This window comes from Tursiops truncatus, chromosome 16, assembly GCF_011762595.2.
Source record: "Tursiops truncatus isolate mTurTru1 chromosome 16, mTurTru1.mat.Y, whole genome shotgun sequence".
NCBI lineage: Eukaryota > Metazoa > Chordata > Mammalia > Artiodactyla > Delphinidae > Tursiops > Tursiops truncatus.
In genome coordinates, this window is record NC_047049.1 from 31,380,409 (window position 1) to 31,394,698 (window position 14,290).

Consider the following 14,290-nt stretch of genomic DNA (forward strand, 5'->3'; position numbering starts at 1 on the left):
ATTGTAGCTTCTACCCAGCTGGCTAGACTACAAAATCACAGTATTTAAAACCCATCAGAACTCTTTCATCCTTGGTAGAGTGACAGCAAAGGAAAAAGCTATCAGAGACAAAAATAATAAGAAACCAGCAGAAATTTTAAAGAACCTTTAAAGGTTGCATGTAGGCGTGCATTATGGATCGCCTTCCAGCTCTTTCCCACAGGGTTCTACCAAGAGCACAGAGGCAGTAACTGAAGGCTAGGGGCAGGGTGAAGAGCTGGGAGAAATCCCTCTGAGGCACACCAGTTCTTCACTTGAGTGCCAGGCAGTGGCTCCCCAAAGGCAGAGCGCAGCACAAACAGAAAACTCCTGAGGCACAGAAAACTGACAAAGGAAGAAACACTTGGGGGTTGTTGTGTAGCAGAGGGAGTAAGCTTTGTAAGTGGCAGTCGAGCTGGCCCACTGTGGAACAGGCTGCCAAATGAAGCATGGCAGTCAGGCAGTAGATGGCCACTTATCTGAGAGCCATTAGAAGGAACTCCATGGAATGGGAAAGTAATCTAGATCTTTGATACCCAAAGTTTGGTCCCCATACAGTTGTAGTGGCATTACCTGGCAGCTTGTTAGAAATGTAGAACACCTCAGCCTCACCCCAGACCTACTGAATCATTTTTTATTAATTAAAATTAAGTAATTTTTACTTCAACAAGACCCCTGGGTAAGTCATATACACATTAAATTTTGATAAACAGTACCTTTTAAGGTACATTCTAATCCTTAAAATTCTACTTTAATAATATGTACAATCAATTCCCATGTAGTGAGCTCTATTGAAACTAAATGCATGGTCCAGAAGGGAAAGTTCAATGTGGGTAAAATCAAAGAGGGCTTCACTGGGGAGTCAGGAGTTGAGCTGGTCCTTACAAGCTGGAGGAAGAGGATGGTCATGTCAAGAGATAACATAAATAAGGATACTGATGCAGAAACAGTGGTATGGACCAGCCCATCTGGCAATGGAAAGAGCGATTAACTAGGACTGTTACCTTAGTTCCTGCTAAAATACCCCTGAGCCCAACTTTTCAAAAAGAGATAGGTCACATATCTTGTCCCCAAGAAGCTTAACCCAAATACTGAATAGAATGGTCTGAATGCTCTAATGGAGGCCCAGGTAAAGGGCTGTGATAGCACGGGGAAGAAGCAGTTTATTCTGACTTAGAGATTTGGAGAAGACTTCACTGAAGAAGGGTCATTTGAGCTGAGCCTTAACGCAGAGTGGGGCAAAGGTGCTCCAAGTTGAGCAAATAACCTGAACAGCTCTGGGTAAAGAATCAGTCTACCTTGGCTAGAGTGTAAGGAACATCAGAGGGTAAAGTGGGATGTAAGCCTGGGAGAGCTTATAGGCATGGATCAAAGGGCCTGAATGTCTGTTGGAGAGTATGACCTTATTTCATAGGCAATAGAAAGTCACCAACAGTTTTAGTTGAGGAGCAATGTGATTAAGCCCACTTTTTATAAAGATTAATCTGGAAGTAATAGTTTGGAGACAAGCTTACTGTTCCTGATATCAGGTCTCTACTGGGGTGATAACAAGAAGATTGTAAAGGGGAATCAAAATGAAAAATGCTGCAAAGGCAGAATGGGCAGGTCTTGGCCAGGACAGGCCCCTGTCACTTCAACATTGATAAAGTTGATTCTGATCTTGGTTACTAGAGGCAGTGGTGGCATTAATCATGATAAAATGCAGGAGGAGGAGCAGGTTTAGGAGGAAGGGTAGAGTTCAGTTTAAGTCATCCTAAATACATACTGTTCCTTATCTGGCTCACATGACTTTCCTCCCCTCTCTTCTTAGAACTTCATTATAAGAAATGATGTTGTTTCTTAGGTGACTGTATCTCACTTCTCATTGACTAATCCATGTTCTCTGCTATTCATCATGCAAAAGGGATATAAAAATAAAAAGTCAACTCAGATGCTGATGACAGTGGTGCCATCATTATATCATCGATTTAAATTTAGAAATTAAATTACTTAAACTAGAGAAATGCAAAAGGTACAACAATGCTTTTACCACATGCACAGTCCTTAAATGCCACTTTTGAAAGAGAAGGCTTTTGGAGACATTCCTTTCCCTTTTATTAAAAAATCCATTATACCTGTGATAAAACCAATTATGTTCAGTTGTATTAGGTTCTTGTGCAAACAAAAACTTGGGTAGTTAACTATACACTGTCCTAAACATATAAGGAAAATAAATAGATGGTCTCTTAGGAAATCTATCATTTTAGAACGTGAGACTAATTTAGGAGCTGCCAGAGCACCCTGATTAAGGCTGTGAAAAAAAGTTGTAATTGATGATGTCACAGAAGAAATGACATTTTTTAAGAAGAACATTCTTTGGCAAGATAAGTAGATTTTAATTTGAAGAAAACGTACTTTATGTTTCAGTTAATGAGACGCTGTGGTAGATTGAATCGTTGTGCCCAATGTTTCACGAATTTTCTGTGTTAGAATTAGTTATTCATGTCCTTTGCCACATGACTCTGCCATTCCTCCCAGTGTTTCTCCAGCTCCCTAATGTTGGGCTTAGTCATATGACTTATTTTGGTCAGTAGAATGTGGATGGAAGTGACAGGGGCCTGTCCTGGCCAAGGCCTGAAGAGGCATCCTGTATTTTCTCTCCCTTTCTTGTGCCCCTACCACTCATCATGGGAACATGGCTCAGGAAGCCACCAGACAAGGAGAGTGGGAGATATATGGAGCAGGCCTGAACCAGACCTACCACCGCAAGTAGATATACTAGCTGACTTGCAGACCCATGAACATGAAAAATCAATGTTTATTGTGGTAAGCCACTGAAATTTTGAGGTTGTTATAAGAAATTTTAAAAAATTATAAAACTAGCACAAACTGAAAGAAATACCTGGCTAGCATAGGCTAACTATGAGCAACTTGTTCTAACAAGATAGCAACTATTAGACTCTGAATCAGAGAGGAATGAGACCAATTTCAGTGAAATTCAGCTCATCTTTCAAACTGACAATAAATGAGAATATGTTTTAATAGTAACGTTACTATTATGTGGTAAACTTTGCTCTGTGAGCTATTAAGAGACTAATCTTTATTTTAATATTCAAGTTTACATTTTGACCATAGAATATAAGCATCCAATTATCTTGTATTATCTTTGAATCCAGATTAAATTTCCCAAAGGTCTTTCATCAGGCATCTTGGCCTGAATAATAGGCATCTGTGTCTTCACAAAAAAGGCAACAAAACCTGAGGAGTAATGTGAAATTCTGAGCTGGGATGTTAAAAGCTTGTTAAGAATAATGTTAAACTTCATATATAATAAATAATAGCAAGAATGTTATAGCATCTATAGCTGTTTAAAGAAAATTCCCCCCCTCAAGAGAAAGACAAAGTGTTATTGCCTGGGTCTTTTTAGCTGTGAATGTACTTTTAGACGTGTGCTATTCAATATGGTAGCCACTAGCCACACGTGGCTATTGAGTACTTGAAATGGAGTCCTGGTTAGGATGTGCTGTAAGTGTAATATACACAACAGATTTCAAAGACTTAATATTAAAAAATATATCATTAGTAACATATATTAATTACATCTTGAAATGGGTTCTAGGTACCTTCACCATAAGCATCTTTGCCATTGACATCTCTGCCACAAGCACTTCTGCAACAAACATTTTTGTCGAATAACTAATTGGCTGTAAGGCAAATTCCCTGTGAAAGATAAAATAACTGGTTGACAGTTTTTGGTTTGACAGCTTGGTTTCAACTGGTTGAAATATGTTAGCATTTCTTTCAGTTGGCGACATTATTGATGGCTTTATCGAGCTGGCATATGACAGTGATTTGCCCCAAAAGTTGGTTTCTTATTTTGAAACACACTACAGTGGAGGAGAAAGAGACCAAGGTCCTGGAAGGTGCAGAGGTGAACCCACATTTCCCACACAACTTTGGAACCATCTGTCAATGGACACGTGACAATATGCCAAGAACAAACAACAACCGTGTAGAAGCTTTCAAAACACAACACAAAGCTCAGTTACAAAGATGCCTCTAAGTATTTGGAAACTTACATCGCTCTTTACGAAGGAAGAAATTTTAGCAAAAAAGAAAAAGTACGATGCAGAATGAGGAGACAAATCAATGAGCAAAAAAAAAAAGTATAAAATGCTATGAATGAAAGACTTGGAAGACAAGTGCTTAGATACAACCCACAAAATAAAATCAGTTATGTGCACAGTATTGCCATGAATCAACACACACTTTAAATGCACTCAAATATTTTATATTTCACAATAAGTCTTGAATTTTGTTATTCGTTTCATTATGTCCTTTTAATTATCCCTCTTTGATTTTCCATTATTTTATCTTTTATGGCAAAATTGCTTTAGAGCCAATTATTTGCAGTGAAATGTTTGTGGCAAAAATGTCTATGGCAAAGATGCTTAAAGCAAAAGTACCTAGAACCGGCAGCAAAACTTGCAGATGTGGTTCCTTGCACATTTTGTTGTGTAAATACCATGACAACAAAAAAGGCATGCCACTCTTCACTAATGCAACTCTTTCACTAAATTAAACCCTGGGACAGTAAGATATGGCATGGCTTTAAAACTCAGTGAGCATCTTTGTGGTGCAACCGGTTAGCATGCTTGGCTAAATGGAAATGGTTGATGGTTCAAGCCTACCACAGGATGGTCTTATCCCCAGCCAATAATTTCTTAGTGATGAAAATATTCTGGAATTAGATATTGGTGACAGTTGCACAACATTGTGAATGTACTAAATGCCACTAAATTGTATATGTCATAATGGTGAATTTTAGGTTATATGCGTTTTACTGCAATAAAAACAAAACCCCAATAGATGTGTTGGAGGATGCACTTTCCTGACCTTGTGTTGTAACTGTATTTTTCTTCCAGACATGTGTACACCTACCAGATAATATGCCCTGATATTTGAATGCCTATGTATATGTACAGCAGCTTTTTAAATAATCTCTGGTCTGGGTGTCCCACTCTGGCATTTTGGCATCACCCAGGAATATGTGACTTACCCACATCCCTCTTTTGTCTTGGATTAACTATTGGATTAACTGCACATCCCATAAATTCCTTTGTAGGACTCTTTCGCCCTAGCACATACTTGCTTAGACTAGAAAATTCTCCCATGCAAAGGGCAGGCTGGGCATGGGATATGTGTCTGTCTTCTCCAAAGGCATTGGATGGCTTTCTTAATAAATGGGAAACAGGAGAGAGAAAGGGTCTGTAAGACCACAACTGAATCAGTTCCCAAGATTCTTCTTTTAGCCAGGGCAACTTCCCAGCACAGGACTCAGGACTCTCAGTTCTTCTGGATAAAGTCAATATTGTTCTTTTATAAAGCAACTATCATGAAAGGAGGCAGGTCTTCAAGAGCTACACAAGCACAGAGTACAAAAGAGAAAGGGGGGGAGTTTGGAGAGACTCACAAAAGAGACAATGTCTGCCAGGAAGTTCTTGAGGCAGTGGGTGGTAAATACCTCCCATGGAAAGGCTTCAGCAAAAGCCAAGGAAGCTTCATGCTGGTCAACACTGGCCTTGTACACCACTGTGGAGGAAAGTGCTCCCTGGGCAAGTTTTCTTCTCACTCCAGCCAGCAGATTTCAGCTGTTCCTGCTATACCATGTCTTTCCAGAAATACGAAGGCTTGTGAAAGATAAATATGCCTATTACGACCACTATGACCAGGATCAGGGAGAAGAGGACCATGAGGAAGACATATGTGGAGTGGGAGAGAGGTGTGGACAATGGCTCTTCAGATGGGATCATGTTGGTCAGGTTCAGCATGTAGCCCAAAGTCCACCCGACGCTGGTGCTCCGGACCTGCAAACAGTGGGGAAAGTCTGTTGTTTCTGGTCCGAGGATTAAATGAGCTTTCATGCAACCCTATCCATAACACTGAGCAACCAGGAAGTGAGAGCACCATGTTCAGTTCTCTAAATGGATTACTTTTATATTCTGAATTGGGAAGGCGGCTGTGGGGAAAATGGAGCAGGAGCAAGTGATTAAGAAGGAGAGTGTGGGGCCTCACTACTAAATTCCCCCAATTCAGAAGAGTGTGGGGCCTCACTACTAAATTCCCCAAATTCAGAGAGGAATTTGGGGAATGACGGCTCAGTTCTCCTGCCTAGAAGAACTTAATTTAAATTAGGCCTTTGGAAATTTGCATTCTTCTTTTGCTGTTTGTGTGAATGTGGGTGGCTGGGGTGGGGAAGGGGGGGTGGATGACGGGAAGCGGGCAAAGGGTGAGAGAATAATGACTGTCCCTGGCCTTGTGTATCAATGTCAGGCCCAGGAATCTCATCCATATGAAACCAGGACTTCTTTTATGATTCAACTAAGGAAAAATTGGGGAATAATCCCAGCAAGTCAGTCTTACTTGACGAAAGATGAAAGACTGCATATGCATGAGAAAGGATTATTCTTAAATAAAAAAACATTTTCCAACCCTGCCATCTTCCTAGGAATATTTTCAAGTCACCTCAAAATGTATTGAAATACAGGTAGTCTATGAATAACAAAGAATTGTGGAAATGTTTCTATTACATGAGTTGTATGTGGTCATGGTAGGAAAATCATGAAGTACAGATAATACTAAAAAAAATAAAAACCACCTCAACTTCATCATTCAGAAGTTGCTGCTATTATCATTTTGTGACATATCCTACCAGTCCTCTCTGTGCATGTTTTTCACATAAAAAATGGAATTAAATTGTATGTAGAATTATTCACTTAACAATTCCTTGTAAACATCATCCCATGTCTCTTAAGGGATTTCTGCAACATCATCACTGACATGAACTGCCTTATATGTTCATTTTTACTCACTTTGTTCAATTATTTATAAATCCTAGAAATGGAGCAACTGGACAAAATGATGTACATGTTTTAAGGCTCCTAGCTCATGTTGCCAAAACAGTCTTCCCAATGGTTATGCCAGTTTACATTCCAACCAATACCATGTGGAATGCTCCTCTCACCTAAACCTTTACCAGTACTGGGAATTAATAATTTGTAAAAAGGCCCATGTCCCTTTATGGGGAATGGAACCATATCTGACTGCCTGTGTCAAGGAAGCCTCCAGAGTTAGAGGAGTTATCACTTAAGGTTTAGAAATAATGGATCATAGATTGGAATTCAAAGAATATAAATCACTAGGTAAATTTGACATAGACATATCTCTCAAACAGACAAACTGTGATGGAACGGAAGGAAGACTGGGATGTTAAAACAAGGAAAAGATTTTAATTAGCAAAGTCAATATTGATAAGAGTGTGATGAAACTAGTATCTTTAAGGCTACTACAGCCCTCTGCTGCCTCAATGCTTTGTTTTGCTTGAAGTCACCATATTTAATAAAGGGGTAAATTGTTTTTGCCATTAGTGGATATGGGTTTAAAACGTAGAGAAACACTGCTCTTGATATTTTTCATCAAGCATGAGTGTGCCTGTGAGTCTCGCTGCCGATGTAAATGTTGCTGTATGCCCGGAGGTAATGCTATGGTAATGCAAAGCTATGGGCTTGCGTCTTTAAGGCTCACGCTAAGCCTGGCTTCTAAGCAAAGGCCCCCATTCACAGCCACTCATCTCATTCTTCACAGCGAGCTTTCAGATTGGTGAGTCTTGAAGCTACAACCAACAAGGCCTTAACCCCTTGTGACAAACCATGATCATCCCTCTGGATTCACGAAGGGGCCTTTAGGATGGATGCTGAAGTCAGCACGCAGAATCACTGTGGCTGTTGAAACACTGTTACATTACTTTACTATCTCATTTTTTGTTTTATAAGGGGTTAGTCACTGTTCTGTGAGCAGAAAGGCGAGGCTGAGAATGCAAGTAGCCCTCCTTAGACAGGATATCCACAACTGGCTGGTCAACATTATCAGGAGATGCCATCTTGGGTTAGAGGTGAAGTGGTAGGACAGGACATCAGGCCAAAATTAAATCAGGTTGACTCCTACCTCTTTTAAGCCCAAAGCTGCTTCAGTCACTACCACCCAACCTCCCCACAACCTAACAAACCTTGCCCATGAAGTGAATATCCTTCCAGGACTCAGCTGTAAAATGATAGCCATTCAGAAGAAGAGCGAGGATGTAGGTGCCAGAAAAGCAGTATTCACTCAGGTACTTCTCCTTCACTTCACCAAAGTACATCTGCAGCTGGAAGTGAAGTGAAGAAAACATCATACTTGGACAACAACAGGCACTTCTCCATAGCCCTCATGTTCGCTATTAGAGCTGATCAAGAGAGGAAAAAGCCCCAGCTCACATGGGCCTGAGAGTTGGCCCCTGCAGAGAGCTTTGGGAGTGGTGCTGCACTCCTTCAGTGGGTGCAGGGGTTCACAGTTTAGGGTCTGTTAAGCAATCTTTTCCTCCACAGGGTTCTATGAGACATTGATAAGTGTTCTAGGAAAAAAGCAGTTTCTGTGGTCTGATAGGTTCAACAACACTGAATTTTACTATAGTTTGCCATCCCTTGTGAAACTTGAGTTTCACAATCACATTAGCATATTAAAAACTGTGAAAAATCTTGCATGAAAGAAATCTATTAATCTTTGTTTAACCAGAGTTTTCTGTATGCTCTTGACCAAAGTCTTTGGTTTAGAGCCTCTATAAGCATCTTGAAGAAACAGTTTCATAACAAGCCTTGCCCCTCAGTTAGGTCTCTGGACTAGCAGCAGCAGCATCCCCTGAGAACTTGTTAATCCTCACCCCTGATCTGCCAGTGCAGAATATGCTGTTTAATATGACCCCCATATGATCACATACATAGTAACATTTGACAAACACTGCTCTGGAACCCAGTTTAGGAAGCATTTTGTTCAAGAACCCGAGATGCTCGTCTTTCTCCACAGATCACCACTAGCTGCAAAAAGCCTCCCCTGTTTTGTAAAGTGCTGAGGCATATTTGAGCTGCTCTTTCCAAAAGCCCTGAATACCCTTCCTTCATGTTCTAACTCAGACAAAATACTTAGAGAAAATTTCAGGTGTCCAGGCTCTTGCACAACCTTCCTTCCTCTGTTGTCAGTGCCCACGAGAACAGCCTTCATTTTTAATTAATTGCATATCTTCAGAATGAAAGCACTGGTCACTTTTGCAATCTCTCTTAAAATCACTCATTTTAAGTCACTTTTGTCAACTTAAAACAGCTGCTGTTTTGAGCCACTCCTAGGTGATCTGTTTTTCTAAATCAGAGTAGACTCCATATCCTTCTCTCACGTCCCTGGAAACTTTCATCAGGTAGCACTGGATCTTGAATGACTCAGTGCCTCAGACAAGAAAAATTTTGGGCTTCAGATTTATGAATAAGTAGGAGATACCTTGGACCTGTCTGATGAAAAAAGGGTCTTACCACAATGGCGTCTGTGGCAGATTCTGTGAACTGCCTGTCTTCCCTGGGAGTTGGGGGAAGGAGTGGGCGACAATGTGCTCAGCTCCAGGAAGTAGCTCATGATGGATCTAGGTCTCTAAGCCAGTCATAAAATCCTGCATCCTGCTTTCCCAGCCAGTCCTGGCCAATGAGATGTAAGAGAAAAGACTCCTAGGAGCTTCTGGGATGGCTTTTGCTTTCCTATAAAAAGGAACAGATGTATCTGGCGCTATCCTTCTTCTGACCTCGAACACGGCTGTGATCCCTGAAGCTACACCTTGCTTCCATGAGGAAACAGGCCTAACAACAACTGAAGAATGCCTGAGATAGTCAAGCTGCCCACTCCATGCCAGCAACTGACTACTTCCGGACTTCGAATTAGGTGAAAACAATAAGACCTTTTTTGTTTAAGCCATTGTATGCCAAGTTATCAAGGAATGCCAGTGAACTTACTCTTAATTGAGTGTACCATCTAGGCTTCTCTAACATGAGTGCTGGATCTTGGTCACATTAGCATGACTTGAAGAGCAGACTCACATCCTCCATGCTGTCAAGGGCAGAGAGCAATGGTAACAGATGCTGTTTCTAGTCACTTACCTCTTCCCAAGGCCGAGAGCAGAACTTTTCCAACGTGCTAATCATCTTTTTATGAGTTGACTGTTCCTCTGATGTAAGGTTTAAAAACTCCATCACATAGTAAAAAGCTGAAAATGCCTACAAGAGAAAAATGCTGAGTTTGGTGCAATGTCCAACACAGAGGGACACAGATTCACTCTCCAGAAGGCCTAATGAAAGTGCCTGGAAATCTCTGATGAGTAAATTATGGATCAGGTGATATTCCATCCCCAACAGCTGCTTCCTTCCTGGAAGGGGGTCACTTTGCTGCTGACATGCATTTCTGAGCCATCTGGTAGCTAATTTTCTCGATAATTTTAATGGGAGAGTCAGGGAGAAAGAAAGATGGGGAAAAAAGAAGATAAGAGGAAAAGTTACAAAACTCCCATCTTTTTTTTTTTTTTTTTTTTTTTGCGGTACGCGGGCCTCTCACTGTTGTGGCCTCTCCTTTGTAGGCATATGTTCTGTAATTTGCAACCAAAAACTATTGTAACAAATATATCATCATGTCACAAACTTACCCCAAAATTCCCTTGGAGGGGTGGCAAGAAAATCCCATTGAAGGAACAGCTGGAGTAAGGGCAGTAACTGGTGTTAAAGAGTTGAAGGATGCTTCGCCGGCATTGTTGATAGTTTCCAGTGCCACGGATTTCAACTTCAGGGAATGGAAGAAATGGAAAAGTTGCCTCAAATCTCCTGGTGCAGGGAGCCTCATAAAGGTCACTCATGTTCATTTTCCTCCGGTATCCAGAGTGAAAGCATGGGTCACGGATGGTTCCATTTGTAGCCTGAATAGAAAAATCACTTGAAGGCATCATGTGCAAATGCTTTGAGTACAAAAGCACCAGTCTGACTTCAACAATGTGTAGCAATTGAGAAACAGCCAGGCACTCAGCACTGGCATCAATATGCCCCTGCGCTGCCTTTTTTACCCTTGGGTAACAGTCATATTTGTATAACAGGCACCAGAAGTGGCATCAGATGTAAATGAACTTTTGCTATTCACAGAAAGCTAGTATCGTTGAAGCTGGGCCCAGAAATTCCATTAGTTTGGAATGGCCCCTAGCGCTTAGTACTAACCGCGTAGGTCAGAAGCAGATCCACAAGGAAAACTCTCAAGGTTCTCAAAATTCCGAGCCTAGGGTAGTTCTCTGGGGGTCTGCCTATATCCCTGGCCCTACCTCCAAGCCGAAAAGCAAAAGCTTCAAGAGCTGGAAGTGCCTCAGATCACTTAAGGCAGGAGTATCAAGATGATTTTCAACCCACAACCCAGTATGTTCACGAGAAGTAAAGGGGCTGCTGTGGATGAGAGGCTTAGTGGAAACTTAGGGCTCACTAGGCGTCTCTCAGCAGCCCCTCCTCCCATGGCAGTCATCTTATTGATAGTGTTTCTGAGAACCAGAGAGCGAGCTTTGGAGGAAAGCAGAGAACTGGTTGTCCTTTCAGTAGAGACAGGGAACAGCTGGATTTGACATCCTTGCTCTGTGTTTGTCAGGATGTGCTGGTACTTGCATGATTTTGAGTATGTTTAACTTTTCTCGCCTTCAAAACGCAAAAAGTGTCTAGGGACAAGATTTGAAGTGTTGATCAATAAACTCTGCATTTTCTCTGAAGTTTTTTTTCTCCTCCTCTCCAGGTTGTTTCTAATAGCCTTGTTTTCTGCAGTTCGTAGGAAATGGAGATTGAAAAGTGGGAAAGAGCTTAAAAACTGTGTGCACGCGCACACGCACACACACATACACACACTACTGTAGCATGTACTTTTCATTGTCAGCCCCACAGGGGTGAGAAATTATTTCCAAAGAAAGGATTTGAGTCATGTCCTTGGAGACAGTGCAGTAAACAAACATAGGAGGTGGTGTCTGGATGGGACAATTCACAGGGGTTGACCAGATGTAGTTAGATATCCTGCCTGAAAAGGTTTGGAAAGTACAGTAACCAACTTCAGATCAGTTACTGAAATAGAAAGAGAAAACGACGCGGGGGGCTGGTGGCCCAGTTGTGGGGAGGGTGGTCTGGATTCAGTTACACTCGCCTGAAGGTCCTTGGACAGTTTCTGCAAGAGGGCTTGATCCTTCCCATAGCACAAGAAGCTGTGTGTGTATACACCGTAGTTCTTGCCATAGAGGCGAAAGTGCAGAGTGTTGTTAGAAGACTCAGTCGTTTCGTTTCGAGGCACAAAAGTGATTTGTGTAGAGGCTCCCCCAAGGTCTAAAGCTCCATAGGTTTCCTGAGTATCGCCTTCACTTGGTTTCAGGTTAAACCAACTCAATTTCTGAAAGACAGTACCGATACCAGTGGTAGAAGGATCTGGACATCCCCCTTTTCATGCTATTTCTTGGACTCAGGGACTTCCTAAGGCAAAGGAGCAGGAGGATAAGGGTGAAACAAAGCTCACCAGAGGTTCCTGAGTCTGCATCAGATCAACAGCAAGAAAACAGGGGCTTCAAAGACATAGCTCAGACTGCGGCAACATAGGAACAGTTTACAAACACAAGATCTGGGGCCAGAAAGACCCAAGTTCAAATCCCTACTCATTGGCTTATTAGCCATGTGACCTTGGGCAGAATAATTGCCTCCTCTAGGCCTCGATTTGAGGCTCTAAAATGAGAGAACACCTCATATGGTTATTCTGAAGATTAAGTCAAACAGTACAGGAAAAGTGCTTTGCATAGCACAAGACACATGGCACTACGCAAATGTTAGCTATTTTTATTTTTAATGATAGATTAAAAAATTTTTTTTTCTGTATCTCTGTATATGGCTTCCTTATTCTCCAATAGTGAGAGTTCTTGTGAGAGAATTATACCTCTGGTGACCCCTGCAAATGTGAGGGTAAATTAATTTGTTCATTTATCCATCATTCATTCTGTCTAGTGATCCAAGTACTGCCTGAGATATCAATGGCATTGACCCACAGGGAGCCACCTCCACGGATGCTGTGAGACAATCACCTGAGTGAATCTGCCCAGCAGATAGTTGATAGTAATCCAGCCATAGGCACCTTCCTCTTGGCCAGTGATGATTCTGGCACCCTGGAAGTCAAAGGGGTAGCTGCTGATGCTCTTTGCCACCGCAGCCAGGATCTTGTCTGCCAACCGTTCATTTTCCATCCTGCACAAAGAGCTGAGGTTACTGGTTTTGTTTGAATAACTATGACTACCCATTGCAGCCAGAGCTTCCAGCCAGTTCCCCTAGGAAGTGAAGCATAAGCTCACTGCAATAAACAGAAGGACGGAGATGCCCACACATGGCTGTCTGAGAAGCCCTCCTTTGGGGAGGAGCATAACTACTCTTTTGGCCCCTCTTCTCCAAATCCAGATCCTTCCAATCCCTACGTAGGTTGGTCCTCTTAAAATACCATTTTCATTGTTGTTCCCTGGCTCCAAGAAATTATCAGAGTAATTTTAATTGCTGTGGTGGTGGTAGCTGGATACTGTTTGATCACCAAGCCTAGAGCTGACGTGTGCTACGTTAGCCATTGCCGGTGGCTTCAAGCTGCTTACGTAGCCTCAAGGCTCTGCTTGAAGTTTTTAATTAGGGCTCTAGCAGACACCAAGTGGAAAACGTCCTGGGACAGACACCCAACCTCAGTTGGTGCCGGAGTGGGGTAAAAAATCTTTCTCATATTCTGCCTTGGTTTTTGGGTCTGAGACCTTGAGATCTAAAGAAGAAATCTTCCAGGGTTGTCACAATGAAGATGGAATACAATTGCTTCCAAGATCTAGGCAATATAATACTGAGAGTCTCTGGGTCAGAAAATGCTGCCTTCCAACTGGCATTAGACCCCAGTAATCTCTCATTTGAATGGCTTCCTTACCCTATCAACTGGCCTCCTTGTCCCTAGTTTTCCTCTCCTCCAATCCACCTCTCTACCACTGGCACCAGTTGTGTAACATCCTTTAATGGCTTCCCATTGTTTCCCAGATAAACTTCAAACTCCCTAGCATGGCCCACAAGGCACTTTGTGATCCGAATCTTGCCTTCACAGAATCCCACTCAGAATCCTGGCTCTACCACTTGCCAGGTATGTGACCTTTGGTGAGTTACTTAACATCTGTACACCACAGCTTCCTTAATCTGATTAATAATAGTTAATAATACCTGTTACTTCATAGAGTTACAGTGATTTAAATTAAAGCACAGTGCTAAGAACATAGTAAGGGCCCAACAAATACAAGCTGCTACCATTACCACTGTCATTATTAGTATTAACTCTATGTACCCTACGTTCTATCTATGCAGAACTATCTATAGTCCTCTGA

At 41.8% G+C, this 14,290-nt stretch overlaps 1 protein-coding gene across 3 annotated transcripts in view; it reads right to left on the reverse strand.

Moving 5' to 3' along the window:
• Window positions 1–2,799: 2,799 nt before the first annotated feature.
• ENTPD1 (ectonucleoside triphosphate diphosphohydrolase 1) overlaps window positions 2,800–14,290 on the reverse strand; it is an 84,687-nt gene continuing 73,196 nt past the window's right edge. For all 3 annotated transcript variants that reach the window (XM_019939692.3, XM_073794149.1, XM_073794150.1), the window contains 6 exons: window positions 12,980–13,139; window positions 12,061–12,300; window positions 10,547–10,813; window positions 10,008–10,124; window positions 8,063–8,200; window positions 2,800–5,864 (listed from right to left, as the gene is read on the reverse strand). In XM_019939692.3, the coding sequence (XP_019795251.1) occupies window positions 5,658–5,864; window positions 8,063–8,200; window positions 10,008–10,124; window positions 10,547–10,813; window positions 12,061–12,300; window positions 12,980–13,139 (1,129 nt within the window). In that variant the 3' untranslated portion in view covers window positions 2,800–5,657. The remainder of the gene's footprint in view (window positions 5,865–8,062; window positions 8,201–10,007; window positions 10,125–10,546; window positions 10,814–12,060; window positions 12,301–12,979; window positions 13,140–14,290) is intronic.